Below are 19,445 nucleotides of genomic sequence, written 5' to 3' on the forward strand. Positions count from 1 at the left end.
TTCTCACCCCTCCCTCTGCCCCATGTTTGTGAGTATGAAACAGTTAAATTCAAAAGCAAACGTCCATCTAGGTAGATGTATGCGGCTGGTAGAACTGTATTAGGCGACAGGTAGGGATCGGCACTGAGGCTATTTTTATTATGCCTTGCTGTCGTTACCTTGGCCACAACTGAATACTGGTGCCCTCTGTAGTGGCTTGATCTTTTGATCTTGGTTGGATGCGAGAGCTGATCTTTCACCACCCCCTTACCACCACCACCACCCCCAGCCCCCAACAGGACAAGGGACTAAAATAAGATTAGAAAACTCATGGGTCGAGATAAAGCCGAAGAGATCACTTACTGGTTACTATTACATGCAAACCAGACCCATCTTGGAATATTGATTTAGTTTATTGCCGATGAGAGCAGGATTGCAAAAAACAAAGACAAAAATTTCTTCCCAGGCTCAACTTTACTTTTTCATTCCTGACTCCTCCGCTGTCCCGTCCGTCCCCACTCAGCCTTGAGTGATGCAGGGAGATGTGGAATGGAGGTTGTGGTCAGTTTTTATCTGAAGTGATATCTTTCACTTCATATTTCACCCAGCTCCATAATGGTTCCTGTCCACTGGCTGGACAATAGGACCCTGGAAAGAATTTTCCCTTGAGAATGATTTTAATGAAGAAGGAAATAACAAAGTCATAATGTCTTAAAGTCAATAATATGCCAATAGAAACAATTTATAACTATAGATAGAATGGATTAACAGAAAAACAATATGAGAATTATATAAGAATATCTTTACATGTTCAAATGCATAAGCTTACATCCATTTTGCCATCTGCATTGTCTAGCAGAACGCAACAGTACTGGTGTTAGTTCCCTGCAGAGTACAACTGAATGATAGCATTGCTAAAGCAGAGACGTCAGTCAATGTCTTTAAACAAGTGCATTGTATCAGCAATTGAGGGGGAAGCCTCTGAGTTGTGCTGTGTGTTGATGAGGTTGCAGTGATTGAACCACTGTTTCTATTATTCCTAATACTTTTTCCTTCAGTTCTCTTTCTGCCCCAGAAGAGGATATTATAAAAGGTTGGGAGACCCCAAATGGCCGTTTTTCCTTTCATACTGAAGTTGAACAGCATCTTCCAACTGTTTTCAGTATATTGGGGTGGTGAGGAGGGGAATGGCTACTTTGTCACTTCAGAGCTCTTGGGAGAGAAAAGGATGGCCTTTCCTTACAGCTTACAGAATGTCCTATAGTCTTAGCAGTATGTCCCGATTGTTCAGGGAAGTGGATTGAAAATAAGCAGTTGTCCAACAAAGCTGGATGTGACTGTGTTTTGGACTATCTGACATATGGTATAATTTCAGGGTCGTTTTTTTCCTTTTTTCCCATGTTCTGCTGGGGAAGTTTTGAGGAAAAAGCCCTGGCTACCAAGGTTTCTCTGTCCCTGGGAAACAAACTGACTGTTGTCATCATGCGCTCCCCACTCCTTCCCCATTTGCAGGAAAGAGAAGGTATCAAGCCTATAGGCACAGTGGAAAAACTCCTGCTATGGTCTAGTATAGTAGATAGGGGCTTTAGTCATTCCTGTGTTTTAATCCCAGTTCTCCGATGTTTTACAGTCCTGAATTTATTTCCTTGTATATATAACTCAAATATTTACTTGTTTATATAACTCAAAATACATTTGCAGTATTTCCCACTAAATATTCCTATTGGATTTGTTGCTGGTTCTTCACGTTTGAAAATGAGTTTTTAAAGAAGTATTTATGTTTGTGCCTAAAATTTCTCTAGCAAACACGAGCCATTTTATTTTATTTTATTTTATTTTATTTTATTTATTTTATTTTATTTTATTTTATTTTATTTTATTTTATTTTATTTATTTTTTATGCCTGCTCAGCACACTGAAGTTGCAATCTGGCATCCATTTCAGTTCACTTCATCAGTAGCATGATCACTAGCTAAAAAAAGTTCTTAGTACGAATTCTGCAATTAACTGACCAGTAGATTCTATAGATCATCTCTATTTGACCCCGCAAATTTAAAACTGTCTGCTGCTACTGCACAGGAAGCAGACATTACCGTGCATCCTTTTCAGGAAGTATTGTCTTTTCTGAGATGAAAGGTTATTCCAAATGGGAACCACAGGAGCCACATGCTGAGTTAGGAGCTACTGGCAACTAGTTAAGTGGGAAACACTGTGGGGGAGGAACACTTTAAAATAGCCTCCCCCAGTGAGTTGGCTGTTCTGCTTAGCACAGCCAAAAGCAATCTCTGTGTTTCCCATTACAGACTTATGCCCTCTGCTGAGTGTGCTTTAACACTTCCTGTCCTTTTTGTGTTTGATCGATACCATCTCAGTTTGGCTACTCTTCCAAGATACAGGTGAATCATTTAGTTTTTTACCATGGGGGAATGAGACTCATGGTTCCCTTTATCTGGCAGTGTGAATCAGCCCACAAATTGTAGGGGTTGAATTCATCTGGTAGACCACAGACTACTACTCAGAGACAGGTTAAGTACTTACTGCTAAAAACATTCACTTCAGTAAGGACAAGACCTGGAGATTCCACCTGGAAAATATGTGAATTACACTTATATATAAAATAAATTTAACAATTTCAAAACGCACCTTATAAACATATTTTTATGTAAAAAATTCTACAAATGTAGATCTGGAATATCTTAAAAAAAAACCTTTTTAAAAATTTAATATTGTCTTTGTCACATTGTCGCATGAATTCAGAACTCATCTTTGGAAAGCTTTCTCTTTTTAACTAATTGAATAGTCTTTCTTACTATTGCAATTTTTTGCTGATGTAGCTAGTCCTATCTATTACTCTGAGGACTCTTAAAATTTTGGTATGTTCATCAGTTGTAGACATTTTCTCATCTAAAACTACTCACTTGTATGGAATTTTCATTTTGCTCTTGTATCTCATATCTCCAGGGTGATGTGCCATCTTTTTCATTGGATGTCCCTATTTGCTTTACTTTAGTGCTTCAGTTTTGAATCACAGTTTTGCTTCCTTTTCTAATTAACGATGAGAAAACCATATCAACATATAAAATTGTCTTATGATAAATTTAATGCTTATGCAGCCCCAGTTTTCAGAAACTATCCATTTAAAGCTTAGTAGTGGTTTTCATTTCTTTTTCTTCAGCCCTAAAGATCAGCACACTATCTTCTAACTGCTTCTGTTTGGCTTTTTCCAAACCTAGCAAGAGTGTCATATAGACATTTGTTTCTTTATCTTTATTGGCTCCTTTTCACTGAATAACATTTTGTTCCTTTTCATTGAATAGCACTAGGGAAAGTGATGAATATTTGACTAAACCTCATACTTTGCACATTTTAATAGTCATTACAAAAATTGATGTAAAATTGTAGTGAGAGTTACCTTGTAAAATTATACCATATGTGAATGTATTCAACTGGTAACATCAGTGAAACAGGAACAGCATTTTTTTTTTTACTTAGTTGTTTGTTACACGTGAGAAGAATCTAGGTGCAGAGGTAAAATTGACAGGACACAAAAGTGTGTGGTTTCTCAGACATTCTAAATCTGAGTTGCAACACTGAGAGTGTGTCTGTGTTTTTTCCTTCATTTTTATTAATGCTGGTGTGTGTTTCCTTCCAATGGGATAGTCTTGCTGTAAAAGGAGTTATTCCCCAGAATTTTTCATGTAGGGGTGACAAGGTATTTCTCCTGGGTTAGATGTTTAATACAAAGTAATGGTAAGGGAAATATGTTTGCAATTATAGTAAAATGTGTTATTTGTAGCATCATTTCTGCAAGAAATATAGCATACTGTAATGCTGCATTTCTAATACAAATGGAAAAACAAATTTAAGCATAATTTGTGTTACCATAATAATTTAGCCATTTTGTTAAGATATTGTAATTTCAAGTTCCGTAAATACACTGCTGTACATTAAATTTTGCTCCTGCATATGCAGAATAATTTTCATTATAACCTGATAAAATAAATACCAAATCATTACATTGTTCTATTCCTTTCTATACATGGGCTACGTAGATTTTCACTGAACTAACCTCGTCATTTAGTTAAATTGCTTTGAAAGCACCACAATATTATTTGGATTTTTTTGATGTATTATATGCATTAACCATATAAGTCTGCCTTTCAAAAATTACTTTTGCTTATTTGCTTTTTAAATAAATAGGAAACAGGTAAAAAAAATAAACATAAATTTACATATACAGGTCTACTCATTTATTTACAATTCTAAATTTTTAATACACAAATGAAAAAAGCTCAGATTTTGAATATCAGATAGCAAAAATGTTTCTTCATACTCAGTTTAGGAGCCTGAATATGGCTTTGAGCTTACCGTCAGAGTAAGGGTAAACAATTATGATTATGAATACAAGATCGTTATTTCTGGAAGTGTAAAAAAAAAAAAATAGTGTTTCAGCTCTTGGTACATCTAAATTTAGGACCTTTGAATGATTTTATAACATAATGAGGCATTAGATATTATGTCACAACATGTTTGAAAAAACAGTGGTATGCAGGACAACTGAGATTTCTGATGGAGCCTGGAATTTCATTTTAGCAGGTTATATAGTTAAATCCTAAATAAGATTTATCACAAGGACCATGTTCCACAGTTAGTGTTCCACTAACTTTGAATAAAAAAAGACAGTTTTAAAGGCATGGAAGCTTTAGTTACACATAGCTATATTATACTATAGTTGCTTTTTTTTTAATGTATATATACCCACACACTCTTTTTATAGTTGCATAGTTATACATAATATCTCAATTTTTTGTCATATATAGTATCTCAGTTCTTACTGAAAGTATACAATACCGAATGCATTTGTATATATATGTATGCTTTATATACATAATATTCAATTCTTACTGAAAATATTCAGTACTGAAAATAATCATGAAGGGTCTGAGATAGCAGTTGATTTTGTGAGGCCATGCATTGAACAATGGTGATTGGTGAGCACTGCTTTTTTGAAAATAATCATAAATATGGAAAGAATGAAAAGAAAAACCCTCAGTCCTCTTTTCTTCAGGTGTTGGAGCTGCTGTTGCAATGTTCCAGATTATTTGTAATGCTGGCAATTTTATAATCTTCACTAAGGTTTTAAGAGTTACTAGAGCCTCTTGCACAGTCTGCAAATATCTAATTCAAACTCCATTATGGAGGAAATTGTTCTGTGGCAAAACACAAAGACCCATTGATTGAACTCCTTTCTTTTAGATTGATCTGTCCATAAGGACATCACCAAAAATAATTAAATCTCTTTTATGTGAAAAGCACCATTCACATACATCACCATTCTGCATTCTTTCACTTGTCATCTGAAAGGGTTGGTTGGTAAGAGTTAAGGTGCTTTATCATTATCCTTAGCACCTGGGAAATGGTCTAGTGTAAATTCAATCTCAGTGAATTATTAAAGGCATTTTAGGATTTGTGAACTTGATAATGGTATTTTTGTGAGTGTTCATTACCACCACAATTTAATATTACTATAGAAATTGACTTAAGTGACTAGTAGCCTGTTAACAGCTTTGGGATGTAATTTACAATCACAAAAGATAACAAATCCATACTTTACTGATGTGTCAGCAGTTTTTTCTTTAAATGTGCTTAAAGAAGCTAATTAAACTTCATAAGGTCTCTTGTAGCATTGTAATCTTTCACAAGTTTTAATCTAATGAACCACTGAAATTATATCATGCTGTAGAATAAAGTCTGAACTGCTTGATCTTACTTAAATGAGAAATCTAGTTGTTTCTTGGAAGAAATATCTGTAATAACCTGACTCAAGCAGTGCCAAATTTGAGTTTTAGCAGTACTTGTGAGTTTTAGCTTTACAGTGAGTTAAACAAAATTCTAACTTGCATTATGTTTAGTTGACCTTTAGGTAATTTATTCAGAAAATGCTGGCAAGACTGGAAAACAAAGAAAAAAAATAAAATCAGGTAGCCAGGTAATAGTAGGCAAGAAACTGTTCGGTGGTAGGGGAGACAACAGTTCCTGTAGCAAGATACCACATTGATACAGCCAGTGTCAGGCAAATGGAGTTTAGGTGGACTGGTGGGGTATTGCATAGTATCTTTGCTACTCATTACCTTTCACAGAAACTTGAAAGTTCATTGTGAAGAAAATTGAGTACAAAAAAAGAGGATCAAGTATTTCAGTAGCATTTCAGCCCTTCATTTTGGTGTTCTGAAATTTAACTGAGGGAAAGAATAAATCCTTCTACCTTTAAATGTCACTTAAGACACTGAACACTTGTTGAATCACTATGATGCACCCAGAACAGGCACAAGCAGTGTTTGACAGTGTGCTTCCTGTCAGTTGGCTTCTTGTTCTTGCAGTGTACTGGCAGATAGAGTGAATAGATGATTTGGAATCATTGCTAACTCATGCTCTAGGTGCTTAAGATACTTCCACCTTCCTTAAAAAAAAAACAACAAAAAACCAAAAAATGCTGTAGACTTCTCTGAATAAATCTGTTTACAAGTTCATTCCTTCCAACCCGTTATTTTTGTGAAGCTTTTGCTGTTAAACTGTCCTGACTTTCATTAGATTTCCTGCTCTTACCTGCATGCGTTAAGAGTATGGTTGTGTAATTGAAGAGATGGCTTGTTGTTTTTTTTTTTAATTCTATATTATTCTTGATATTCAAATCTTGTTTAGGCAAGTTAAATGCAACAGCTGATGTCTTGTGCATTTGCGGTAGTTTCTTTTAGTCTTGCTTACTGTCAAGGCATACAAAGCTATTTCTCCTTGGATTATTTTGCCTACTGAGAATTTTGCAAGGTCTTATTAGAATTGTGAGGGTCGGTTGTTTTTTTTTTCATAAACTATATATATTTTTTTCAAGCTGGGAAGTCTTCTGTTATTTTTATTTCATGTTAGAAGGTTTGATGATCTGCCTGTCTAAAGGAATACCCATGATACAGAAAAAGCAGAAAGAGGCAAGAAAATGTATCTGCGTTTGACAGTGATGCTTACATTGAGTGATTGACAGCTAGCTGCTTTTATTTTGGTATGTCAGGTTTCTGTGGTGTTTTGTGAAATATGCCACACTGAATCCTAATAAAATTTAGCAGTTTCTTTCATGAAAATCTATGGTGAATCGATGTTTACATTCAGATTTCATTCAAGATAACTATTCTTATAGCAAAAATATTTTCAATAAGTAATCTTCAGAGTCAGATTCTAGTTCTTTGTTCCTCTAACTTATGATAGCATTGCAAAGGGTACTTCCAAATATGAAATAAGTATAACCTGTCAGTTCCTAATGTATGAGTCATCAATCTTTGCTATTTTTCCACTGTTCTGGAGGCCTTTTCTGGTTCTGTGTTTGTCAAAATATATTTTTTAATAGAAAATAGCTATGTTTTTATATGTATGTTCAGCACAGTCCTCACCTAGTTTAGCCTTGTAGTCTACAGCTTTCCGTAATCTTAGAATTGATCTTCAATTTAATTGTTGTAGCTGTCTATTGATATGTATCTATCTAATTGCCATTCACAGGTGTTAAAGCCTATATTAAAGCACAGGGCTCTTAATGAACAATAATCCTTCATTGTTTCTGAAGTTAGAATTAGTGCTGCCATCTCTGAGTTGCAACTGGTTTGTGTTCCTGAATATTTTATGTACATCTTGTTTTAAGATGTTTTTTGTCATCTCCTGCCTATCAATGTTCACATACTCAGAGGGTCTTGAGGCTTTAATTGTTGTGTTCTTTGATCACTTCTCTAGCTTTTCTCATTGGATGTGCTACTGTAATGTTCTATCTTTGTAGGGTTTTGTTATGTCCCTACCCACATCAAGTTGCATTCCTTCATGCAGAGCAGAAAAAATTGCAAGAACTGCATAAGGGTTTTTATTTTCCAGGTCCCACTTTATAACAGGCCTGAGTGTCTGTGGGATTTTTTATTGTTGTTGTTGTTGTTTGGTTGTTTTTTCATGCCTTCCTAACTTTCTTCTACAATTCTTAAAAGCAGTCTTAGACATGTTGCAACTCTCCTTTAGATGCCAGATATTGTTCTTTATCTTTAATAGATATTATATGCCGCAAAATATACCACACACAATTTGATCACAATTTCTGCTGCAGTAGTAATCAAAAAGACAGAAATTTGAATGTTGTATTTTGTACTGAATTCTGTTTCATGGGACAGGCAGGTTTCTCTCATCCTGAGCCTAGTGCACTGCATGGCAGGAAAATGTGTCAAAACTGACTTCAGTCTTTAAAGAAAATGAAAAATACCACATTTTGTTTGTGAAAACAGTTCAGAGTTGTTCTTTCTTCTCTCTGTGCTGGTGGGTTGGTGAGTTTTCCAGGTGAAGGAAAAATTTCCCAGGGAAGGAATAAATGAAAAGTAAATCAGAAAAGTTCATGATACCCAATATGTAAAGTAATTACTTTAACAAGCTCATTAGCTCTAATGGAGTGTCCCACTATTCCCTTGCCTCCTCTACTGACCTGCCTATTGAAGCTTCCTGTAAACTTAGCTCTCTATTTAAATAGCTGCCAATAATTTGAGGCTGCTATTATTGGTTAAACTAGAGTCTGAAGCTGGTTTAATTGCTAGGAATTGCAATGAAATGTTCAGGTTGGCAGGGAGTAGAGAAGGATACATAATTGACAATTTGTTCCTGCTGTGACGAAGTAAGGAAATACGTGGAACTACACTGATGAAAATGAGGTGTTTGGTGAAGAATGTACAATGGGGGGCAATAGAAAAATAGAAGATTTCAGTAGGAAGGTAAAAAAATGACAGTAACATGTAGTAATGTACTTTTGCACACTGCTGGGACTTTTAAAAATGTCTGTAGATTTTACTTAATCAAAATGTATTGATAGTTAGGAAAACCAGGACTCCTTTGAAAAAAACTTTTCTTTTTGTGGAAAAGATAGCATATTTTTATAGAGTCAAACTTTGGATTGGAAGTGAACCGATAGCACATAAACTTAAAATTCTTGAGAATGCAATGAATGTAGCCTGGTTCAGAGTGAAGGATATCTCTACACAAAAGATCTTCTGTATCTTGATCGTTCAGAAATTTCATCTGAAATCATTTAGCTTGAGTCAAGAAGTAACAGTCCTATGTGCCTCCAATGAAGAAAGAAAAAAACCTCTTTCACAGAGTGTACTAAACACCAACCATATACTATTAAATCTGGTTTTAATCCTATGTCAGACTCCTCTACAGGATAAATATAATTTTTAGAATTCTGCATTTTTTCTTAGAATTAGTTGGGTTTACGTGTTGTATAAAGAAAGTATGTTGGCTGAGTGTAGTATGTCAAATGCAGGCAGTAAATCTGATAAAGATGTATGGAAACCTTCAAAATACATGAGAAACTGACAGAACAGTAAATTACTCATCATGTCAGCAATTAAAAATAGCAGGCTTGCTATCTAGCTAAGCTGTTCAGTGTGCTCCCTTTAAAGGTTTTGCCTCTTGGCTACATTAAAAGTACCTGGGTTATGGTGTTCATAGTTGCTAATACTTTATTTCTTGCCACAAGACACCTGGCTGCTAGAAAGAGATAAGCAAATTTTTTTCTGCTTTCACTGGGAACCCTAAAATGAAAGAGCTTGGGAGCAGGCTTGATTTGGGCAGTATTGCTTACCGAACTCCATGATCACTTAGCATGGATCAAGACTGGTTAACTATGTGGACAGGAATACATTTGGTTAAATTAAAAAAAAAAAGAAAAAAGTATTAATGATAAAGAGCACAAAACCAACCTCCTGGTGGAAGTGGTGTTGCTGTGTAGTTTTACAGAGACAAGGATCTAGTTCATGATAGCTCTGTCATTTAGCAGTAAGGAAATAAAGTAAATTCTGTGCCCAAATTTCAAAATAAATAGACATTCACCTGGTTTCCAGAATATGAATTATTATAAACAGCAACCACATTATATGTGGTTGCATTCTGAGAGCTATTTGGTGGAAGAAATTTTCTCTCTCCCCAACGCCACTATTCACTCAATAGTTCAAATTGCTCAAGAGAACCAACATCACAGGTTGTTTTAACTTCACATTAGCAATAGACCACCTGTAAATAATGCTGTTTTAATTATGTCTGTAATCAGACTGCTCATGGCATCTCTGGAAAACGTCTCTTATGATGGTCTGGGTTTCTCCCTCTCCCACCTTTCCTCCCCCAAACATCTCTGGCCTTTTTATTTTTCTATGGCTGTGTTTGCTGGGTTTTCTCATTTGCAAATACAGCAAACATAAAATTTAGAAGGGGCATACTACAAACCCGGAATGCATCTGTTGTCTGATACTCTATAAGACCTTGTATTAACAGGCTATGTACTTTGTCTTGGGGAATCTTTTTGGTTCTGGTATAAATATGTATTATTTGAGCAAATACTTGCCCTATTGCTTATTTTGCCTTCTCTGACATTTGGGAGAGATTTTTCCCCACTGAACCAACAGATACCACTTTTCCTTAACAAGCTACCAAATAGTAAATCTGAAGCCCATGCGAAACATGTTGTTGCTTTCTTTACATAGTAACAATATTTTAAAGTAAAATGCTGTAGCTTCATAAAGTAGCACGGAAAAGTTTTAAATCAGTTTGGGGAAGTTTTTGTGGGGTTTTTGGTGGGTGGCGTTTTTTTACGATGCATTAAACATGTTAGGTCAACCCGTTATGCATATTCTTTGTCACGTTCTACTGCTCGTACAGCCTAGAAACTGTATTTATTTGCATTAAAATTTCAGAGAAGGGAGAAAAGTTTTGTGAAGCCTTGCTACCTAAATGTCCATTGCTGTTAGTATAGTGGTTGCATGGTACTTCTTGTTTAACATTATCTTCTGGTATTTGCCAAACGTTATTTGTGGGAGAACACCAAGTTTTTCTCTTTGCAGATAAATAGTATCTTAAATTGCTGTGTATAGACAAATGGGATAAAACCCAAACAAACAGCTAGGAATATATTATCAGAAAATCGTGTTGTTCCCTATTACCTTCATTATTGGGAGAAAATGTTGTCATTTAGGTGGAAATAAAGTTACCTTTTGCCATTTAAAAATAGCCTAAACAAAAAAAGGCTTTTACATATGATATAAGTATAAAATAAATATGGTCAATGTAAGGAAAACATGTTAAAAATGTAGGTAAGTCAGCTTGCTTGGCAAGATATACTAAAGATGTAAACATTTGCCGTAGCTTGATATCAAGATATGTTTTAGAATTGGCAGGAAAAGCTTCAAAGGCTAATCCAAATCTCAACAGTTTTTTGTCTTAAGTCTTCCTCAGATGATGAGAGGTGCCTTCAAGGAAAGCCACTCTTCTCATGACACATAAAGAGTGAAAAATATATATGAAATTTCCTTATCCTGGTCATTTTATCCTCATTTTGATGAGTATCGGGGTTTTTTTTTTTTTTTCATGAAAACTTAGTAAACTCCATAATATTAAACCAGATGTTTATATATATATATATGTTTTGTGAGATACTAATATGAAACAGAAGCGTAGTCTGATCAAGTTTTTAAGAGGAAATATACGTTGTTTTTTTGTGTTTTTTTTTCCCTTATCCCAGTAAGTTAAGTGCTGTCTGTTAGCACCTCCTGCCACCCTGGTCTGTAGTTGGGAACCAATGAGTTATGTTCTTTTCCAGATATTTTTAAACTCTATTGCAAGATAACAGGATTTCATTGATCTATGGTCTGAGAAGTCCATAAGAGAGGATCATAAAAGAAGACAGAGAAATAATCATGAGACTTTTCTTATTTTTTTATTACTGAACATGTCAGATAGATTGATCCTGAACTCGTTCCCCATACTTGCTGCAGAAAGAGCAGAGAAAAAGCACAGTGTAGAAGAGCTCTTAAAAATAATCTTACATTTATCCTTGGAGACTTTTTGCTAAATATCCCTCCTACATGGACTGAGCTTTTTAAATGCAGAAAACTCTGTTGTTTTTTGTTTTGTTTTGTTTTTTTTCTTGGTCAGAAGAGACAGTGTGACTTACGAAAATGTAACCAAAAATTTCTGTATCATGAGTTTTTTTTGTTTGGTTGATTTGGTTTGATTTGATTTTTTATTTAATTTATTAAGAAAACCAAATGGGTCACCTGTAATCTTTCATTCAAGTAAAAGGAACAGCTCATCCAATACAAAATACATAATGGAGAAAGTTACTAAAGTAATGAAACTAAATTAGTTGTACTGAATGGGAAAGCAGTTTTAGCCATTCTATTTGTTTAATCATTTTAACTTATTTTGAAAATCTTGCACTAGCATCTACAAATTAAAAAGTATTAGTTTTAGAGAACAGACATTTTCAGCAAAGTAGCAAGTACCTGATGTACTAAAAAATTCCATCTGCAATGGACTCAATCTTCAGTTGTACATCAGTTTTTCAGAACAGTTACGTCTGAATATACAAAAAGTGAATCTGCATGTTTGTATTTTCCTTAGCTATCGTGACTAAAAATAAACAACTCTGGGAGATTAGCATGTGCATGAAGAGTGAGAATTGCACTGGTAAATACTATTTTATAATAAGATTGATGGTTAGTGAATATTGATTTATACAACTGCTTATTGGAATTTGTCTTGTTAGATCTTAATTGTATACTAAGAACCCATAATAGCTGAAAGTTAAAGAAAAAAGACAACTACTTTTTAGATAAGTAGTTTCCAAATTTTATTGAAGAAATTAAAATTTCCCCTGTATGGACACTAGAGAATTTTGTTAAGTAATTAATATGAACACCGTAAAAAAAATCTATGGTTTTCAAAATGTTGACCCAAAATGCCCATCTGGATAATGGCAGTAAAAACACCATCGCTGCAGTGCTCCTAAACATAATACTATGTGTGCTGTAAGATACGTAGTGTATTTTATCATTGCAGCTATGAATAATAACACCCATCTAGGGAAGGATTTCTTTAAGCAGAATTTTATCTCCAAAGTGCTCAATTACTATATATTGGTAAAAAAAAAAAAATAAAAATAAAAATCCTCAGAATTCAATTTAATATTTAACAAACAATTTTGGAGCTTGTTTTAAATTTTCATTTCCCTTCATGACAGCTGCTGTATTAACTTTAGGACCCTACACTTATCTTCCCTGGCTTTGGATGGAAGAACTCCTTGAAAGCTATGGAAGAGTGGCTTGCAGCACTCTGGTCTTGGGTTAAATATTACTGTATTGAATAATAAAATCTAATTGATTGCTGTGTCCTAGAACTTAATGTTCCACCTTTGCTGGACAATAAAAACCATATATCAGAAACCCCCTAGATGTATAAGGAATTACTGTTCTTTTATTCATCAGCTTGAGAGCAGTAATAATCTTCCAGATAAAGAATATCCTATCCAGAGTGCCATGGAATGTTGTCCCTGTGATGTTTGTCAAATATCAGAGCAGTAATCAAGAAAAATATTTGATAAGACTGTTGAAACAATACACAGAGATGTTCTTAATAAAGCTGTTTTCCAAACACCAGGAGTAAAAAAATCTTGCCTTTAGTTTTAACCTTCAACCAAACACAAAATATCTGCAAGTATAACATCCAGTGTGAGGTACAGCCAAATACACAAGTCTGGCGGGGTTTTTGTGCACAAAGTTAGAATAATTAGAAAGTGCGAAGAAGGTCATCTTTGGAGAGTAATGCTCTTGAGTTATATCATGTCCCATGTGTTGAATTATGATAGCATTTATATGACTTGGATGGCACTCAGGTGTTGATATTTACTGATCTGATTACCCTACCTCTCTCATTTCTAAGTTGAGATATATCTCAAACTAATGTGGAAGTCTAAAATACCTCAGATGATACACACTCACCAAATACTTGTTCCTCTCCACTGACTACAGAGGGAGCCTAGTCCAGATAGAAACCACTGCATTGCCCCCAGCTCAGATGTAGCCCATCAATTTTTCCCTGTTTCACAAGACCAGAGTGCTTCTGAGTGTACATTTAAACTTGCACTCAGACAACATGAGAAATTTAAAATGTATTTTGGGAGGCTATAACTTGAAACATTTTTGGAAAAATACATCAAAGTTCTGCTTAAATTTCCATTTTAAACTATCTGACTTAAAACTTTAATGGAAGAAACATGTAACATGAAATAATTTTATATAAAATTATAATAATTTAATGTTAAATAGATCAGTCATCAGCATGTTTCATTGTAACAGTTAAGTGCCATGAGAAGGGAGTGAAGAGAGTAACATTTTACCAGACTTTGAAAATATTCTATAATAGCTTTATCAAATTTTCAAAATTCATTAGCACTCATATTGCATTGGAAACATATATCTCAAGTGTTTACCAGCCAATGTTTGTTTATAGTACACTGAACTTAGTAATAAACTTAATGAATACAGTAATGTCACAGTTATAACTCTATATAACACAATTATGGAACATAGACTTTAATGTTTGGTTATTGCATTTTGAAGAGGAACTTTCATAGCTTCCTTCTATTAATGTTTAAATCTTCTACTGTCAATATATAGTGAAATAGAGCAAATAAAAATGGAGCATTCTTTGACTACTCAATTAAAAGGATCTCAATCATTGAAATTGACAGTTTTATGAAGAATTTACTCTTGGGCTTATTCCCTTACTCATCTGTATGTGTTTTCCTTTCTGTATGTGTTTTCCTTTCTTCTGTCCTTCTTATACTGAACAATTTTGGATTTCATTTGAGCTATTTCCTTAGGCCCAGACTGACAAAAATATTTTGATATAAAATTCTGTGGCAAGCTCAGTGTGTTGCCCCTCAAGACTTAAAGTGTTTATCAGATTTTTCCTGTACAACAAGAGCCTTCTGGATTACTGTTAATCATCAGGTTTTGTGACTCGGAGCAGCTGTCACTCTCATTCAGCTTCCCAGGGACATACCCTGTTATCCTAAACAATTCTGTGGGGAGTATCTAGGAGCAAGTTAAGACTTACTAAGCTGATCCTGTGTCTTTGTAGTATTGGGGTGAAAAAGAGTTCACCCTAAACCTTATTCACTCATATGAATTAATTCTTATCCCAAGCAATATGAAATTAAAATGCAAATTACTTATTCACAACATCCAGAATAAGCAATCATTTACACATGGTTATGGAAACAGGTGAAGAAGGGAGGGATCTAATTACTTTAAACAAGAAAATGAGAAACGTCCCACCCTCTCCTTCTCCCTCCCTCCCCCCAGTTCTGAACCCTTTCCTTGTAGATTGTTAGCTGTTATAAATAGTATTTTACTTTGAATTCCCATGAGGAAGAGATGATATAAATTCTTTCCTGTGAAACCGTTACATATATTTCTTCTGCATTCTTTTAGGCACCAGCCACGTGCTAGAACTTATCTCCATGGGAAGCTATAGCCACAATATGCATGTTTCAATGTCACATGTGTCTTCTAATGCAACTTATAAAGCTATACATCGAATATATATAATACATTTAGAGAGAGTATATATAAGGTCACAGATTGTCTTCATGTATTTACTGCAACCATCGTATTTCATCCCTTTTTAAAATGTTTCCTGCTATTTTGACAAGTAGCAAATGATAATCCTTGGAAGTTCTTGCTTTGACATGTAAGTACACAGCTGCTCATATAAGCATTTTAGCTGAAGGGATTTAAAAATTGAAGTTAGTTCTAAATTGAAAATTAGGGTACAGTTTTCTCTCTTCAGTTCCTAACCCAGAGACCTGTTACAGAAACTCAGTAAATGTTTTACTCTATTTCCAAAATAAAAATATCAATAAATCTTTAAAAATATGAATATTTCTGTGGTTAGGTGAATATAGAAATAGTAGAAGTATTCAAAACTGATGCATAGAAGGTTTTTTTGGAAGGTCTCTGTATTATTTTAATCTGAACTAGAGTTTATAGATCTTATATTTTCAAATCTCATTTTAGACTTGATGAATCAATTTGATGTATTATTTTACTGTATTTTTGAACAAATAATGTTAATTCAACCACATACAGATGTTTGGCTGAATACAAAATGGGGAAAATAGCTAAATTAGAAGGATATGGGTAAATGAGTTGACAAAACCTTCTCCAATTCATTTTCATTCTTGCATTTTTTATTTCATGGAAGTGAAGTATGAGTAGTTTTTTGTGATAAGAATATATTATCTCTTGGTTATAGTCAAAACAATGTTAAGAACCCTATGAAAGGAACAGCATTTGGTTTATTTGTTCAGACAAAAACATTAATTATTTTCTTTTCTTAGGAAATCCACAATGAAACCCCAAATTGTTCTTCCTCTAGATGGTTCTCTTAATGAAATATAGCTTTGCTATACCTGAATTTGAGTCAAACAATAACTACGGGAAAATTTTAGCTAGAGAAAATGTGTTTTAGTGACACACCTGTTAGCAGTAATTTTAATAAATCCTTCACAATCTCTTCATAATGCGACAGAGACTTCAAGGGACATTCTACTTCTGTATTTGATGTACGATATATAAGGAAAACATTGCTCCTTCAAGACTGCATGAAAGCAGAATGCCTTATTACTTGTATAAACAGTGGATTAGTATGTGTGTAAGGAAATTATGGAATAAGAATCAAAATTAAAGCAACACTTGAAGTAGTAAAATATAAAAAAGTTTATTCCTCCAAATAATCAACAGTAAGAGAGCTTCTACTGCTGTCTCTGATGCTGCTACCGCCTGGCTGCCTTCAGATCTAGAAGGAGAATAGCGGAGATGGTTTAATTATTTCTCATTATTTCTTGTGAGAAGAGTTGGTTATCAGCAGAGGCGTAGTATGGTACTAATATACCCATACAGCTCTCAAAACTTGGCCCTTTAGTTCTTTATGATGCCATAAGAGGCACCAGGAATTCCCTGGAAGCCTGCCTTATTCCACAGAGCACAGTGAAACATCTAGTACGCAGAAATGAGAGATTTGAGGTTCCCTGTGCAATCTTCATTCTAAGTCCTGAGGCAGATGCATCATTATATGATGTTATTTGAAAAATTATGTTATTTTTGTTTGTCTGTTTTTTTCCGTGGGATTGCTCTTTAAGAGGTCACTAAATGATAGATAATCAGTGGATGAACAGCTGTTTCATGTTTCCTTTACTCCCCATTCAGTGCATGGCTTCAAATGCTGTTTAGCACAGATCATTCAATCTTGTCACTTGTCCAAGTGACAAACAATATTAACTCCCTGATGTTAGAAGCTAAGGGCTTGGCTGGCGTCAGTACTGGAGATGAACACTCAACATTTCTGCAAATCAAACCGAGTATTTCAGAAAATGCCCAAATAACATTATATATACATGAGTATGTGTGTGTGTGTATGAAAAACTGATTAATGTCATTTATATTAGGTATCATTTCTTCTGTCCAAATAAGGCTATAACATGCTAGACCTTAAAATCAGTTTCAGAAAAGCATTATCCTTTTCAGAGGCAGAACTCAAACTTAACTGAAGAAATTGATTTATTCTGTGTTACTCCCCAAACAATAAATGCCTTCAGTTAAAAAAGAAATGAGAAAGACTTTCAATATTCTTTTTAGAATGCATTTAGAAAGCATCAATAAAATCAAGGGATGAAAGCTTCTAAAGAGGACTTTGATATCAAGAAATGTGGTTTTTTACCTCATCCGAATAATTTGTGTGATATAAAGGAGTTGGAAGTCTTAATCTGATTTTAGAATTAATATCTCCACTTGAAGTAGAGACAACTTTCTTGGGTTTAACCTTTGCTTTCAGAGCAATATAAGGGCATGATTAAGTTCTGCCTTTTATGTGTTTCCTGAACACCTCATAAGAGGTGATCACATTCACAAGTCCTATTGGGACCCTGTATTTTAGACTAGTGCTTTCAGTGTTTATGGGAAAGATAGAGCACTAGTCAGTCATGGGGAGAAGAGTTTCAGCCAGCCTTAAAAACTAAATTAGCCATTAAGTTGCATTTCACTTTCTCACTTTCTTCAATTAAAACACAAACAACATTGCTGATAAAGAATATATTAATGCCTAGTATGCAGTAGCATAGAAATCATATAGCTAAATTAGAGCTCTGATAAAATAGGTTACTTTAAATACTCTCTCACTGTCAAGATCACATTATCATTATCTGTCATAGTATAATGGGAAGATTTGAGACTATTTAGATGCACCTTGTAGAGTTCACATAGAACTGAAAATATTTGTGCATTGTGTGTCTGGGAAATAGCTGTTTATTAGAAATGTAACTAATGAAAGACGTGCTTTGAATGTGCTTTTATAATGATGTTAATTTACTCTTTTATTAATGTAGCATTGAATTCATCTATAATTAAATATTTCAGCCAGGAGTTTTGCAAACTCTGGATGTACCAGATAGAATGTTACTACATTTATATTTCATTTTAAAAAAGAAAACCAACCCCCAAAGTGGTATTTCTATGAGAAAAGTATATGCACTTGGACAAATAAGTTTTCAGTTCAGTGATATGGGTTGAAGCCTATATATAGTAAAAACTTTCAGATGCAACATACATTGTGTCAATAACTGAGAGGTACTAGCAAATTACGTATTTTTTGTATTTCACATATGGTTTTATTTTGTCTTGTCAGTATATCACAGTTGTTTCTACAGGTAAACCCAAATTCTGTGTAGCTTTTAAACAGTAAATGCTGGTTTGTAGTTAGAAATATTTAGAGTGTCTGATCTAAGGAGTTTTTAAAACACAGCTCTAGCAGGTTAGTTACGTACCAGCAACTCACCACCTGAGCATAGCATTAATTAGTGCCTGTAACCCTTATTTTATCCTTTCTTAATACCAGAGCTTTATTTTCCTGCCAGGTAACTGACACAGTAGGGAGTCAGGTGATGAAATTTTGCCACAATTGAATAATGGGAAATTATTCAATTATGAAATTTCTTTTTTGAGGGGGGTTTTGTTACATGCATGGATACATCTACACATACACAAACACATGCGCTCACAAGACTGCTTTTCTTCCTTAATTCAAAAAACAGTAGGTTGGACATAGAAGTTTTGACTGCAAAATAAATAGCTGTAATGGAAAACAAGCAGACATTTCTCCCAGGCTAATACTAAATTAACCAGTAATAGATTAAGATAAGATGACAATGAATCACTGTTGTCAAATACATTGTAAACAGTACAGCAGTATGTTTTAGCTTTTTTTTTTTGGTTAGTTTTTATTTTTTTTCTTTTAAGTAGTAAATGAATTTTCCATGGTTTATACCAGGTTTTCTTTTCCATTTTCCAGGTTGACTGGTATGAACCTACCTTCTCCTGTTATCAGCAGTAAGAACTGGTTACGACTCCATTTTACGTCTGACAGCAACCATCGACGAAAGGGGTTTAATGCTCAGTTCCAAGGTAGGAAATATATGAAAGTGCAGCAAAAAAGACCTTTACTGTTAAGTGTCACTAAAGTGGTGGTGAAATTTGAAATTTATGTTTAAATATCAGGAATATAGT

General features: G+C 34.3%; 1 protein-coding gene across 1 annotated transcript in view; it reads left to right on the forward strand.

Moving 5' to 3' along the window:
- Positions 1–19,230: 19,230 nt before the first annotated feature.
- LOC130606014 (CUB and sushi domain-containing protein 1) overlaps positions 19,231–19,445 on the forward strand; it is a gene marked incomplete at its 5' end in the record, with an annotated part of 426,016 nt that continues 425,801 nt past the window's right edge. The window contains one exon of the mRNA XM_057421927.1: positions 19,231–19,343. Coding sequence (XP_057277910.1) covers positions 19,231–19,343 — 113 coding nt within the window. The remainder of the gene's footprint in view (positions 19,344–19,445) is intronic.

This window comes from Pezoporus wallicus, unplaced genomic scaffold, assembly GCF_028554395.1.
Source record: "Pezoporus wallicus isolate ANWC-B61680 ecotype Strahan unplaced genomic scaffold, APGP_CSIRO_Pwel_v1 contig_6672, whole genome shotgun sequence".
NCBI classification, from domain to species: Eukaryota; Metazoa; Chordata; class Aves; order Psittaciformes; family Psittacidae; genus Pezoporus; species Pezoporus wallicus.